This window comes from Marmota flaviventris, chromosome 4, assembly GCF_047511675.1.
Source record: "Marmota flaviventris isolate mMarFla1 chromosome 4, mMarFla1.hap1, whole genome shotgun sequence".
NCBI classification, from domain to species: domain Eukaryota; kingdom Metazoa; phylum Chordata; class Mammalia; order Rodentia; family Sciuridae; genus Marmota; species Marmota flaviventris.
The window spans coordinates 143,063,624-143,076,773 of record NC_092501.1 but is presented as its reverse complement, the minus strand read 5'-3'; the positions used below and the strand labels follow the sequence as shown (position 1 = coordinate 143,076,773).

The window sequence follows — 13,150 nt, the reverse complement described above, 5'->3', positions numbered from 1 at the left end:
ATAGAATCACTTCAGTTTGTCAGTCAAAAAAAGATAAAGGGAAATAGAAATTCCTGAAAATCAGCATTCCTGATTTTTCATTTTCCCCACTGGCCTTCTCTGTATCTTTGTGTGGTAAATACTTTGCACAGGATGTTTTTCATTTACCAGTTCTGAGGATAAAAAATGGGATGGGGATGTGAGAGGTAGATTGCTTTTAATTGGTACATCAACAATGTGAGTCAAATATTCCCTTGCTCTCAAGAAGTTATAGGTATCCAAAGTCCATTCTAGGGCAATACAATCATTCAACTTCCATGTGTTTCCCCTGCTGTAGTTCTACAGAATTCCCTATGGGGAAGATTCTGAAGCTATAAAAATTTTTAAATTGTAACAGAGAACAAAAATCTGGTCCTGCTGGAGACATTAAGTGGAAAAAGAGAATTAAACAATGTTTCCCCAAAAGAAAACAATACCATTAATCATAGATGAAATGCTGTAGCAAGAGTTTACATTGCCTTTTTAAATTGTTTGTTTGCAATCCTAATATATCCCTGTCTTTTCATCTGTTTACATATATCTTTGGTTTCTCTAATGCCAATTTAGAAAAAGAAAACAATCATTAAAAAAAGAATCAAACAGGATTTCTTTCACCCCTTCCCATAGTTTCCATCCAAAGCATGTAACCACATTTGGCCATACTTTCCAGCTATTTCCTTAGAGCAAAAGATAAAACTCCTCAATAGGTGGCAGAATAGGATTTTTTGTTTCTGATGAACATGTTCGTATTCTGGTATGGAACAGGATAGTAGATCAAGGCAGAAATAAAGCTTTGTTGTTTCTTTCTTGACTTGTTGCATCTAAATATCTAAAAGAATTATCTAGGAGAAGGAGGGACACAAAGAGCAACTGGCCTTGTCGAAATGCTTCCAGGGCTAGGGCATAGCTCTACAAGCCCTTGCGTAGAATGTGCAAGGCCCTAGGTTCTATGCCAGCACTGCCAAAAAAAAAAAAACAACTTCTTGTTTTGCAAACTGTACAAGTACTGTCAATCAAGGCCTGTAGCTGGCTACCCCAGACTAAAAAGTAACTTAACTTTCTCTAGAACTAGGCCTTGAACAACATCAGCTTTTCATTCTAAACCCTGAAAATGGAACTTCTGCCTTTTCTTTAATTCCTAGATTTTCTCCTTTAGGTAAATGATGGTGGAAAGAACTCCAGTGTTGAAATCAAGAAGACATGTTTGAATCTGGCCTGTTTCCTAAGTGTGTGGCTTTTGGCAAGTAATCAGATTGCCCTCAGCCTCAGGGTTTCAACCCATCAACAAAATGAAAAGTGCCCGCGTGGATGTTCAGGAAGGGGCAACTGTGAGCCAGCACCATGCCTATGCTGAAGAGAGGCTCAGGACTTGTATTCCTCCTCTTCCCTGAGGACAGAGTGAGTGTCCTCTCTCCCTCCTTCACAGGTGACTGCCATCAGGGTCAACACATGTCTGGGTCCTTCCCTCAGGTTCGTCACTTTCATTCCAGAGAAGCTCAAGTCTTTGAGGTTGCTGGGATCTAGAAAGTACACAGAGGAGCAGACACTTGATTCCTGGAAACTGTCAGAGGCCAGTCCCAGCTTCTCTCAAGGACCTGTCTGCGTGAACTTTTCTAGAATCAAATGCTGGCCTCAAACTGTCCTTCTTTGTAATCTGAACTAGTTTAAAGCCACTTCTAAGAGACCAGTTTGGAAGGCCATGTAAAACCATGTTCTTAATGGCTTTGGGGATCCTTTTCTGACTTTATTTGGGAAGGTTCTTGAATATCTATGATAAGAAAGCACACATGATTAAATTCTGTCTTGGAGATTTTAACAGTGTCTGCAACATGCAGCAGTGGAATCTCCCAAGGCCACTTTAAGCTGGAGTAGCAGTGGCTTCTCACATTCTTTAGGGTTGGCAAAATTCCAAGAATAGACTGGTTTTGAGAGCAGGGGAAGACTGTCAGAACCCCCACTATGTATTTTTTCCTTCTTTGCTTTTCAAATTAGGTTGTAATGCATGGTAAGGAAGGAAACTGCAAAGTCTGACAGGATCAAATTCAAATAATTCCAGCTTTACATACCACTTCTGTGATCATAGAACAAGCATTTCATTTATCAAAGTATCACTTTTCTTATAGTTATTACCACATCTCTCTCTTAGGAATGAGTGAAATAATGTATGTGAATCACAGTGCCTGACAGTTAATAGAGGTTACTTTCTTCCTTTTTTCCTCCCCAAAAGGATCTCTCGCCTTACAGTATCATTATATCCTCTGGAAGAAGGAACTAGATCAGGAACCCCATGAGAAGAAGTTGCAAAGCTGCCTTTACTGGGAGTCTGGGGTCAGCTGTCCTCCTTTGTTGATATTGTGGTTGTTCTAAGAGGTCACTGTACCAACATGGCATATCAAGTTAACAGTGACCTAAGGACCCTAAACAAAAGATGTTTGAATGTGAAGCTCCACCATTGGTCAGTTGTTTTGTTCCTAGATGCTGTTTAGAAGAGCCAAGGCATTATTTAGTATTCACTATTAGTTATTAGTTACTATGATTTTTCTTGCCAAATTCCAACCTATCAGACTGAAAAGAAAAAGTGAAATGCTAAACAGCAACATGGCACATTGGAAAACATTACTATCATACTGTATATCAAGAGAGGAGGCTGCCTCCCACCCCATGAGCCTTGGCTAGGACTTGCTTTGACCAACAGAATATGGCAGAGTGATAGAGGAATTTCAAAGCCTAGGCTCCTGAACACCCTGCAGCTCCAGCATGTGCTCTTAGGAACACCCCTGCCTCCATTATGAAAGCCCCAGCTAGACTTCTCAAGGAGGAAGAACTGCATGGAGAGGAAGACCCCATGCCAAGGCCCCCTTTCCATTGCCAGGGACTGGAACCTGCCTGGATGACCCAGGTGAGGCCTGGAGAATGTATCTGATTTACTTCAGCATCACTTTCCTCAGAGTGAATGAGTGAAATAATATAGTAAATTGCAGTGCCTGACAGTCAATAGAGGTTACTTTCCTCCTTTTTTTCCTACCCCAAAGCATCTGTCTCCCTCAGGTAAGACCAGCTGAGCCCAGCCCAGATGTCTAATCTATAGACTCAAAAACATAATGAATTGTTTTAGGCCACCAACTTTTGAGGCATCTTGTTATATAGCAACAGATGATGGATACAAATAGCTATTGCATCTCAGCCCTGCAGAAGAAGTGCTCAACTAGCAGAGAATAGACTCATTCTGTTTTCCAAAGTAAAAGTGCCATAGTGGAGCCCCATAATATTAGGCATTAAACACTCCAGAAGTACCTCTAGATGCTCTCAGGGAAGGCAAAACAGCTTGGGTTCTTAGTGTGCCACAAGAGTTCCAGTATCATGTTTCCAAATGACGGTGCATTTTCTTGACAATGGGGACAGAATCAGCACCCCATGAAAGCCAGCAGAATCTTACTGTTCCAGCAGGTAGAAGTTAGCCTTCCAAGTAGGGTAGGCTGATCCCAGCCCAGGAAATACAGATTGAGAAGCTCATGAGAGGCAAAGCATCATGAGGCTTTGGGCAGCACTTTGCAGGACATACTGGAGTGAAACAGGGTACAACTGAGGCACTGGGGACCTAGGATAGGACAGTAGTATGATGTTGGCCAACCTTTAATTAGAGGAAAGTCTGAATGATAAGTAGAGTAAGGCAGAGGAGGGCTACTATTAGCTCTGTTGTCTAGACTGGCAACTTAGTTCTGGCTCTGAGCTGGCAGAATAGACCAAAAGGCATTTCATTTAGTCCCATTGGTAACATGCCCTAGCACCTGATATGAATGATCCTTTGGCCACATTCTGCTGACTCACACTCTTCCTGGCAGGAATCCTCAGAGATAGATAATTACTCCACCTCGGCCTAGGTCTGGTGATCATCTAGTGCCTTTTACAGGTGGGCACTTGTACAGGTGCTTCCCATGTGGTGAGGCCTCTTAAACTGACTCTAGGGCTGTGGTTCTCAAAGTGTAGTCTCTGGACCAGGTATATCAGCATCACCTAGCAACTTGTTATAAAAGCAGATTGTCAGCCCTACCTAGACCTACTGAATCTGACACTCCAAGGTAGAACCCAGTGATCTAGCATGGCTTCCAGGTAATTCTAATGTTCTGTACAATTTGAGGTTCTGCCAATTGCTGGGCACTTTAAAATGACCAATGCCAGAGTCCCACTCAAGAGACTGTGTTTGGTGGTACACTGCTGAGATCCAGCTACTTGAGAGGTCGATACAGGAGGACCACAAGTTCAGGGCCAGCCTCAGCAACTTAGGGAGACCCTGTCTCAAAATGAAAAGCGCTGGGGATGTAGATCAGTGATAGAATACTGCTGGGTTCAATCTCCAGTAGAGAGGAGATGGGGAGAGAGCTGGGGAGGGAGAGAGAGAATATGATTGTGATTGAATTGGTCAGAACTGCAGCCAGGGTATGAAGATTTTTAAAGCTCTCCTGACAGTTCTAACAGTCTAGGCTGGGACCATGGCCCTAGAGAGAGGCAAAGGGTTTCACAGAAATCCCTTGGCAGGAAAACTACTTATTAAGGTTTTGCTAAAGGTGGCCTTGAGTTTAAGTGGTTTTACATTTGTATATAATAAGAGCCAAAGCTTTTCATTTATTCCAGGTTCACTTCAGGCCTCTTTTAACAAAAGAACTTGATAATTGTTGTAGCTTTGCTTCTGTAGACCACATGGGTGGTTCTGTGGCTTTAAAGGAAATCCCATTTACACTCCACCCATTAAATAGAAGGATAGAAAATGAGGCTGAGAAAAAGTTCCTGTAAGCATGGTGATAATCTATGAGAAGGAAAAGGCACTTGTCGAGATGGGCAATGAGACAAGGAAGAATGTAAGTGAAAACAAACAAGACATTAAATTTCAAGCCAATAAGGAGAACAATACATGTATAGCTGCAGTAAGACAGTGGTATCTCCTTGACAGCTGAAAATTCTGGAAATGGTTACTTACCCCTGATGGTTTTCAACACCAGTAATTTTGTTTTGGAAGCGTATGCCTTGTAGAACCTTTATTTCTGGTTAAAACCTATCTATTTAATGCCATTTTTACTATTTTCCACCAAATCCACATTTTCTAAGACCTTGATCGTGCCACCCATGATATGGTTAACCATGATATTCCTCAAGACCACAACTTCTGTTTACTTTGATTACAGGTTGGAGCTAAGTGTAAGATTTTGTAAAAAAAAAAAAAAAAAAGAGATTGGAAATAGGACACAGGTGTCCCCACAGAAGACAGGGCACAAGACTGATGCAGAAGAGGTTTGTGTTTAGCCCCAGTCTACTATCTTTGATAGTTCAGAGGTCATTATGAGGGTGTTAATGAAGAGGAATTGGACCCTGACATCAGAACTAACTATGAATCTTTATTAAAATTCAGTGCCTTTCCTTTTTTCAACAAACAAAAATAACAGGCTGTGATGTATTAAGTTCCCAGGGATAATGTTGCTGGACCATGGACCACACTTTGAGAAGCTTGTTTTGTAGTCTGTTGTGGGTATGTGGGTTGGACTGGAGATTGGGGTAGGAAGGGGGATGAGTTTTTGAGCCCCAACCATGGAATTTGGATTTTTTTAAATTAATGAACAATATTTTTATTTATTATTAACTACTTTCTGGTTCCTTTTTAGGTTTAAATTCTTTTTAAAAAAGTTTTAACATAATAATTGTATATATTTATGAGGTAAGTATGATATTGCAATATGTTTATATAGTATGAAATTATCACATTAGGATATTTAACATATCTATCAACTCAGACATTTACCATTTCTTTATGTTGGGAACATTCAAAATCTTCTGTATAAGTTATTTTGTAATATACAATTAAGTGTTGTTAACTATAAGTATCTTATTCTGCTATAGAACATTAGAAGTTATTTTATCCAACTTTCCCCTTAACCATCCTGTCTCCATCCCTCCCTCCCCACCATCCTTCCTAGTCTCTACTTTCTCTCTACTTATATTGGGAAACTAAAAAGTTGACCTCATAGAAGTAAGAACATTTGGTATTTGTCTTTCTGTGCCTGACTTATACTTAATAAGGTAATCCTGCCAGGAACCAATTTGCAATGAAGGGTTGAGGATAACCCATCGTAAGCAAATTAGTTAGGCAGACTAACCTGGTCCCATAACAAAGGTGCCTATTGAAACAGAGTTGATTTGGCATCTATCATTCAGGTTTGTATCCCAGCTGAGCCCAAAGACTCAGGTTTGAGTCTTTGGGCTCAGCTGGGAGAGCAAGTGAAACCATAAGATCTGACAGCCTTGTTGTCTCTGAAGATTGCATAAGACACTGCAGGATAAAGTGGAAATGCTTAGCACCTTGCCAATAGAGGCTAAGATAGAACTTCTGCAGAGACCAAAGCCTGGCTTTAGTGACTCAGGAGTCCCAGTGAAGCATTATGCCCAAACAGGAGGTGGTTACATGGATGGTTTCTCAGCTGAAAATAATAGCTTATTTTCTATATCTTAATCACTTTGTGAAAGGACTAATATCTATTGAGAATAGTCATTCTAATTAATTTCCTGTAACTGAAGTCAATTGGATGGGCAAGAATACATTAGCATGCTGGAATAAATGCATATCTGACCCCAAGAGCCTTCTTTGAAATACCTATTCATTCATTCATTCATCCCAACACTAAGTCTCCACACCAGACATTACATGAGGAGGTAGATCTAAGATCTGCAAGATATAGTCTCTTGGTCAAAGAGGGAGGATATAGGCACATAAAATTCTAATAATGCAAGGTGAGAAGTGCTGAAGGAGGGATTCATACAGGAGATGTAGGGAGCAGAAGAAACCAGTAGTTCTGTGTGAGGCTATTAGGAGGAGTTCTGCATTGCTGAGCTGGATTTTGTAGGTAGAGGTGAAGAGATTGAACAGGAGGGAAGAAGGGTCTTGCAGGTACCTGAGCAGCATGAATGATATGACAAAAGTGAAGCCCCATCTGAAGGAGAGTGAGTAATTTTTTTGATTGGGGTAGAGTTTGAGTAGCTGGAATAGAGTATGTGGAGGGATTTGGTAACAGATGAAGCTGGTGCCATATGCCACAAATATTTAGGCCACAGCCATTCAAAATAGGGATTCCAAATGCTCCCAAGGAAAATTAGTCTTCTCTCCAAATGTCTCAGTGTACTACTAAGCAGCCATCCTTTGGATATTTTAAATTTAAATCCCTTATGGCCTTTAAAAAGTAAAAGATAATTATGTATTTTAAAGAATGCTGGAGCTGGAGGTGTACCTCAGTGATAGAGTGCTTGCCTAGCATGTAAGAGTCCCCGAGTTTGATCCCCAATGTGACAAAAAAAAAAAAAAGAAAAGAAAATTAATAATAGTAATAAATAAAAGAGATGCTATCATTTAGAAAGAAATTTTAGCACTGTAATAATTTTATTCGATGAGTATTTGTGCATCTTTACTCTTTCTAGGATAGAGAATATAATACAAATGAAAAAGAAATGTCTGTAGGATGAACATTGGGCTCTCTTCCTAGGTCTGCCACCAGCCAGCTATTGACCTTGAATAAAATTACTAAACATCTTTGGGCCAGTTTCTTGTCTCTGAGATGAGCAGATGGATCTTGAGATTCCATCCGGCTCTCACAAGTGTGGAATGTGTCTGACAGACAAGATCAAGTCTCTCATACAGCTTGAAATCAAGGAAAGGAGCAGTGATCAGAAATGGCTTTTAGGCATCCAGGTTTACTAAGGCTGATGGGAAATCCCCAGGAATTCTTGACATCTCCCTATATCCGCCCCAACAGCAATGCAGGAAATCTAGTCCACTATCTTCAGTAGACTCAATGGAACCATTTCCTTAATGAAACCCCCCTGCAGCCCCATGCACTGAACAAGAAGCTTTCCTTTCAAGCCCTCCCTCAAATACCCCATTCCTCCCATTTCCTTCCCTTTCCTCAATCTGGTATGAAATCCAGCAATTTAATCAGCAGCATGCAATTTCCTAGGCACCCAAATGTGTGAGGACTCAACCATGATCCTGGAAAGCATTTGGCAGGAGGTCTCATTCTACAAGCCTCTACCAGAGTAAAACCAACAGAACAGGATGGACTGATCTATCAAATTGTTTAAAACCAGTGCAACAGATGTTTTTTACACTTTTTAGCCACTCATCATAATATTTTTACTGTTTGTGATTTCAAACTCCCTCTACTATCGACAATGGCAGCTACACTGAAAAGTGATATTTACTTGAACCAAGAACCTGACACTGTTTTCTATTATCAGCAGGCTTTGCATTTAACACCCCTGGGCCAAGAGACTTCTCTCACTTTCTCCATCCCCCAACTTCTTCCACAGTCCCCACCCCCCAGCCCCGGGCTTTTAAAAGAATTTTTTTGTACTGGAGATTGAACCAAGGGGCGAACATCCGCTGAGCTACATCCCTAATCCTGTTATTTTTATTTTAGGATCTCACTAAGTTTCCAGGCTGAGGTCTCACTTAAGCACACTCACACATGTCAATTTAAAGCCGGGGCAAAATCTACTCTGTTATTTGTTCTCACCTTGCCAAACTGCCCAAGCCACAGTAACCATCAGCCATAAGTTTGCTGTGTAGAAGCAATGTGTTGTATAATCTTCCTGAAGGGCACTACGTCTTTTTTTTGGTTGATATAAAACCATTTCTTTTTTCCTTTGGTGTCATACTGCTTTCAACTTATATATTACATTCACTCAGAGCAGATTTTTAAAAAGGTTTACATAGTTTTGGGGAGAAAAAGCAATTATTTGGCTTGCTTTATAAAAGTCAAATGAAATAGGTTCCATTTTTAAACAAAGGGCTTAGTAGCTCTGTTGAAACCTGGAATTCTTTGTAAATAAAGCCATTTTGATCAAATAAAGTGTCAATTTTTTATTAAGAAATTCCTGGGGGCTTCAAATAACAAGTATCCTTATAAGACTTAATGTGACTATTATAAAGGAGTATCTCTGTCAGAGACTTACACATTCTACTGGTGAAAAAGCCCAAGACCATTAGGTCCACTGTGTTAGGCATCTTCAGACAGCCGATCTCCTGCAAAATGCTACCCAGGAAAGACCATGTTAATAGGTCAGTCAGGTACATTCCACAATGTGATTGCTGATGGCAAGGAGAACCCAGTTTATCCCTACAGCCACAGCATCAGATGATTATTCTCCAAGGTAGGAAGAGATAAAAGAGATTCAGGGTTTAGTCTGTTTCATGGAAAAAGGAACCTTAGAAATTGACCATTTATTCGAATTTCTGCAGTTTATGTATAAAAACAAAACAAAATCTACTTGGTGATCATTAGAAAAGAAACTACTTAGTCCATTATAGAATTTTCAACAGGAAAATAAAAAAAATGTAACAAAGTGCTAAACTCAAAAGAAAAGTAAAAATATTCGAGGAACTAGAGTAGGCAGTGACCTACAGTTTATCTGTAAAACGATCTATGAATTGGCAAAAAAAAAAAGATGGGGACTGCCTAAGGTCTTAAATAATTAACATGTCAAAGATGCAATTTTGGAAAAAAGTATGACTTTATAAGCCTCAGAGAAAACAACAAAAATTACCACATAAAATAAGCTAGTATGAGAGATGTATCATATTCAACTTAGAAATAGGTATTATTTTCTTGTAATTTCAACCTAATGTTATTACTGTGGAATTGCCTCACAAAATTCAGTTTAAGTGTTTCCAATTAGTTATGGTAAATTGTAAATGTCAGCTGCTAATGAACTCAAGAAAAACAGGGGGTGGAGGACAAAACCTAAAGAATCTGTGACTTTAATGGAGGGTGTGGTGCCTTAAAAGTAAGAAAATGAGACACCTCTAGAGAAAGATGACTGATTTCCTTTATGGAGAAAGTGATCACAATACTGAGGACCTGAAAGTATCTGAATTATGAGTGTCTCTTTATTCTCTAGGTATCTGGAGGGTAACTGCACACTTTAGGAGACAGATGCATTGGGCTAAGGGAGGTAGCTCAGTGGTACAGGCAAAATGCGAGGTCCTGGGTTCAATCCCCAGTACCACAAAAAGAAAACAAAACCCCCGGTAAATTTTAGGAGGGAGATGCATTACCTATTTGTATTAATAAACCTCTAGTTATTTTACATGCCATGCATGCACACACAATATTGATAACTGATACATATTTAAATATAGCACCCAAAGGGTCACAGACTGGAGCTCACATGGGTAAGGGTGACTCGGGATGAATCCACAGGCAGAAATAGGGGGCCTCTTTCTGGCCAGAGAGAGCTTCCTGTTAGATTGGAAAGTCTTATTTAGAAAGCAGGTAGCTGATTATTTTACTGAGATGTTTCTAATTCAGCCAGAGAAGCTGCAGTTTTCAAAGGCGCATTTTACAGTGACAAACCTGCTTGCTAACAGAATACTCCCGAAGCAATCAGGTAAGGAGGTTCACACTGTCAGTTTGTCTCCCTTTCTTCTCAAAAATGTGAAAAAAAAATCAGAAAGATTTCCAAGATTCGTGTCCATTCAAATAAATTATAATCTAAACGACAAGACGATCCTACTAACATTTCTTGTAAAGCTTCCACCAATCTAAGATGCTTCTAAATGCAAACAGAACTATGCTTCATTAAAGTCCACCACAATTTTGAAGAAATAAATGTGTATGAAGCAGAAAATCCAATAAGGTGTTCCGTTTTATCTTGTATTTTTGGGTTAAGAGAATTTACCTAGATTTACATTTACCTATGAGACTGAGAATGTTAAGTTCTCTGAGCAATTATATTTTAATATAAGCAACTTTTCAAATTTAAAAAAACTATATTTGCGAAGTAGAAAATGCAATCTTTCATTTAATGTAGTTATTTTAGTACCTTTCCCAGCTTGTAGGGAGTTCCCACACAATAGGACTTCGCCTTTCCTCTGGGTTTCTTAGCTTCTAAATAGTTGCAATTAGATCGGTAAAACTATCTAATTAGTCTTCCCGCTGAGAATATTTGTTACTGCTTTTTGGGTTTTGCAAGTTAAAAAAGAAAAAAAAAAGAAGTTTAATCTTTCTGACTTTCCTTCCAGGGAATCATTACAATGACTTGTTTCGTGGTACTGTACCTTTTTCCCATGATGCTTAAAAGAAAGGCGCTCCAAAATCTGGCCCTTTGCGCGCAAGGAGAGGGAACCAAAGGATTCTGGATCACTTAACCCCACTGAGCAGAAAAGACGAGTCCCTAAGTCCCCTCAAGCTTTGACCCCTTAAGGGCGGCGGTCTCCACACTAATTGTTCTTAAAAATCTGGCCCTTGACCATTTCAGCGCCTGTTTTCCAAAGGACCGGCGAAGCTGACTTAAGTAACGGTGCAGACCTCAACGATTCCTCAAACAGCATCTTTTGGTCCAAATTGTCCGCCCTTTCTTGGCTCGTAATTTAAAGGACAAGCTTACAATTCCAAAATTTAATGGTACTTTGGGCCTTGGTTGGTTAGGATCACGCAGTCCACGACCTGGGCTGGACCGCGCAGCCCGCCAGCTACCGGCAGAGGCCCCACCCGATGGCTGCGCACAGCGAGCGTCAGGGAGGAATAGGCGCTGCCGAATGTTCCTAGGATAGTCTGGCTCGAGGGCCCCAAGTGGGTCCAGGAATAACAAGCTGGCCCTCTCTTGTGATTTGTCTGTTCCCCGGAGGCAAGCGACCCTCTCCAAATTGGTTCTTCTCTGTAGGTCTGGCGGCGCAAGGTCATGGCCAGTGCCCAATATCGCCAACTCCCCAGCCTCAGCACAGCCCTGGGCAGGCTCACCGGCGCTCAGGAGCCGCTCTTTCCAACTTCGATGGACCCTGCGGACCCGCTCTTGGCGGTTTGGGAGCAGGCTCTGGGTGCCAAGCAGGTCCGGTGTGTGATGCTTCCGGTGCCCAGAGTTTCGATGCGGGGAGCGGGGACCCCAGTAAGGAGCCGGGCAGGGGATCAAGCGACTCCTCCCGCAATCCGGCAGCCCCGGCACAGACCAGAGCGCGGCGCCACGCGGGTGTGGGCGGTGATGCCCGCTAGTCCCCCGCCAGCTACTGGGGCGCCGTGGCCCCAGGCGTTCCCGCTGCAACTAGTACCCCAGGTTCCCTCTGAGTTTCGCTTCTCCCGGCTGCAGCCTCGCCTCCCCGCGTGCACCTGGCCCCGGCCCCATGGTCTCTGCCCCGTGGCCGCAGCATCCCAGCCCCGCTCGGCTCCAGGGCCCGATCGTGCCTCACCTGTTAGAAGCAGACAGCCAAGCAGCGCGCACAGCAGGACCCCGGTGTCCCAGCAGCTGACCATGGTGAGCGCGACGCGGCCTGTTCGCCCTGTGCCCGCGCTCCCCGCGGCCGACGACCCGACCGCCTGAGCCGGTCCTCCTCTGGTGCTCCGCGGCTGCCGGCCCGGCGCTCCTGCCTTGCTCCACGAGAGCCCCTCTCCGCGGCTCCCTCCAGGAGACAACCACTTCTCGGGTAATCCTCGCTGTCCGGCGCCTGTCGGCCGCTGCGCTCGAGCCCCGGAGCCCGCTCCGAGCCGCCGCCGCCGCTGCCGCCAGGGAGGAGCCGCGAGGAGTGTCCGCCTGGCGCTCCGAGCCTCCTGCGGACCTCGATTAAGCAGAGCCGAGGGCGGGGGCGATTTATAACCTTTCCCCAGCCCACTTCCTACCCCGGCACCTCCTTCCAGTGACGTCAAGGGGTCCCCCACCCCTCATCCGCCTCCCCACCTACCCTCTTCTTCCTCCCGAGCTCGCTTCCCTACAGCTCGGAAGAGGGGCGGGGGCCGCCGAGGGTGGGTGGCCCCGGGCGGAGAGCGCGTGGGGAGGCGCTGGCTGTGCGGACCCGGGAGCGCGGCGCTGGCAGGTTCAGGGTCCTTGCTCCAAGCACTCCTGCCCCCGCCCCTCCTTCTGCCCATAGCGCTCAGGAAATCCTTACCGGCTCCCTCCACCCGGTTTACTCAGCTCTGGGGGCCGCCCGAAACTGGGGAGGAGATGGGGCTGGAGCTCCACTGCCAGGCCCCCGGGGCGGGAAGTCAGTTTCAAGGGAAGCTGACCGCGCCTCCGCGACGGTGTACTTGGCACGAGGAGAGAGGCTCAGTCGGGCCCACTCCCCTAGCTTGCACTGTCCCGCCGACCCTGACCCAGCCAGACTGTC

General features: G+C 43.5%; 1 protein-coding gene across 2 annotated transcripts in view; it reads right to left on the bottom strand.

The window, feature by feature from the left end:
• Positions 1-12,604, bottom strand: part of Flt1 (fms related receptor tyrosine kinase 1) — a 173,868-nt gene extending 161,264 nt beyond the window's left edge. The window contains exon 1 of one of the 2 annotated variants that reach the window (XM_071611579.1): positions 12,239-12,604. In XM_071611579.1, the coding sequence (XP_071467680.1) occupies positions 12,239-12,302 (64 nt within the window). In that variant the 5' untranslated portion in view covers positions 12,303-12,604. The remainder of the gene's footprint in view (positions 1-12,238) is intronic. The other variant, XM_027928878.2, reaches the window with a different exon arrangement.
• Between the last annotated feature and the right edge of the window lie 546 nt (positions 12,605-13,150).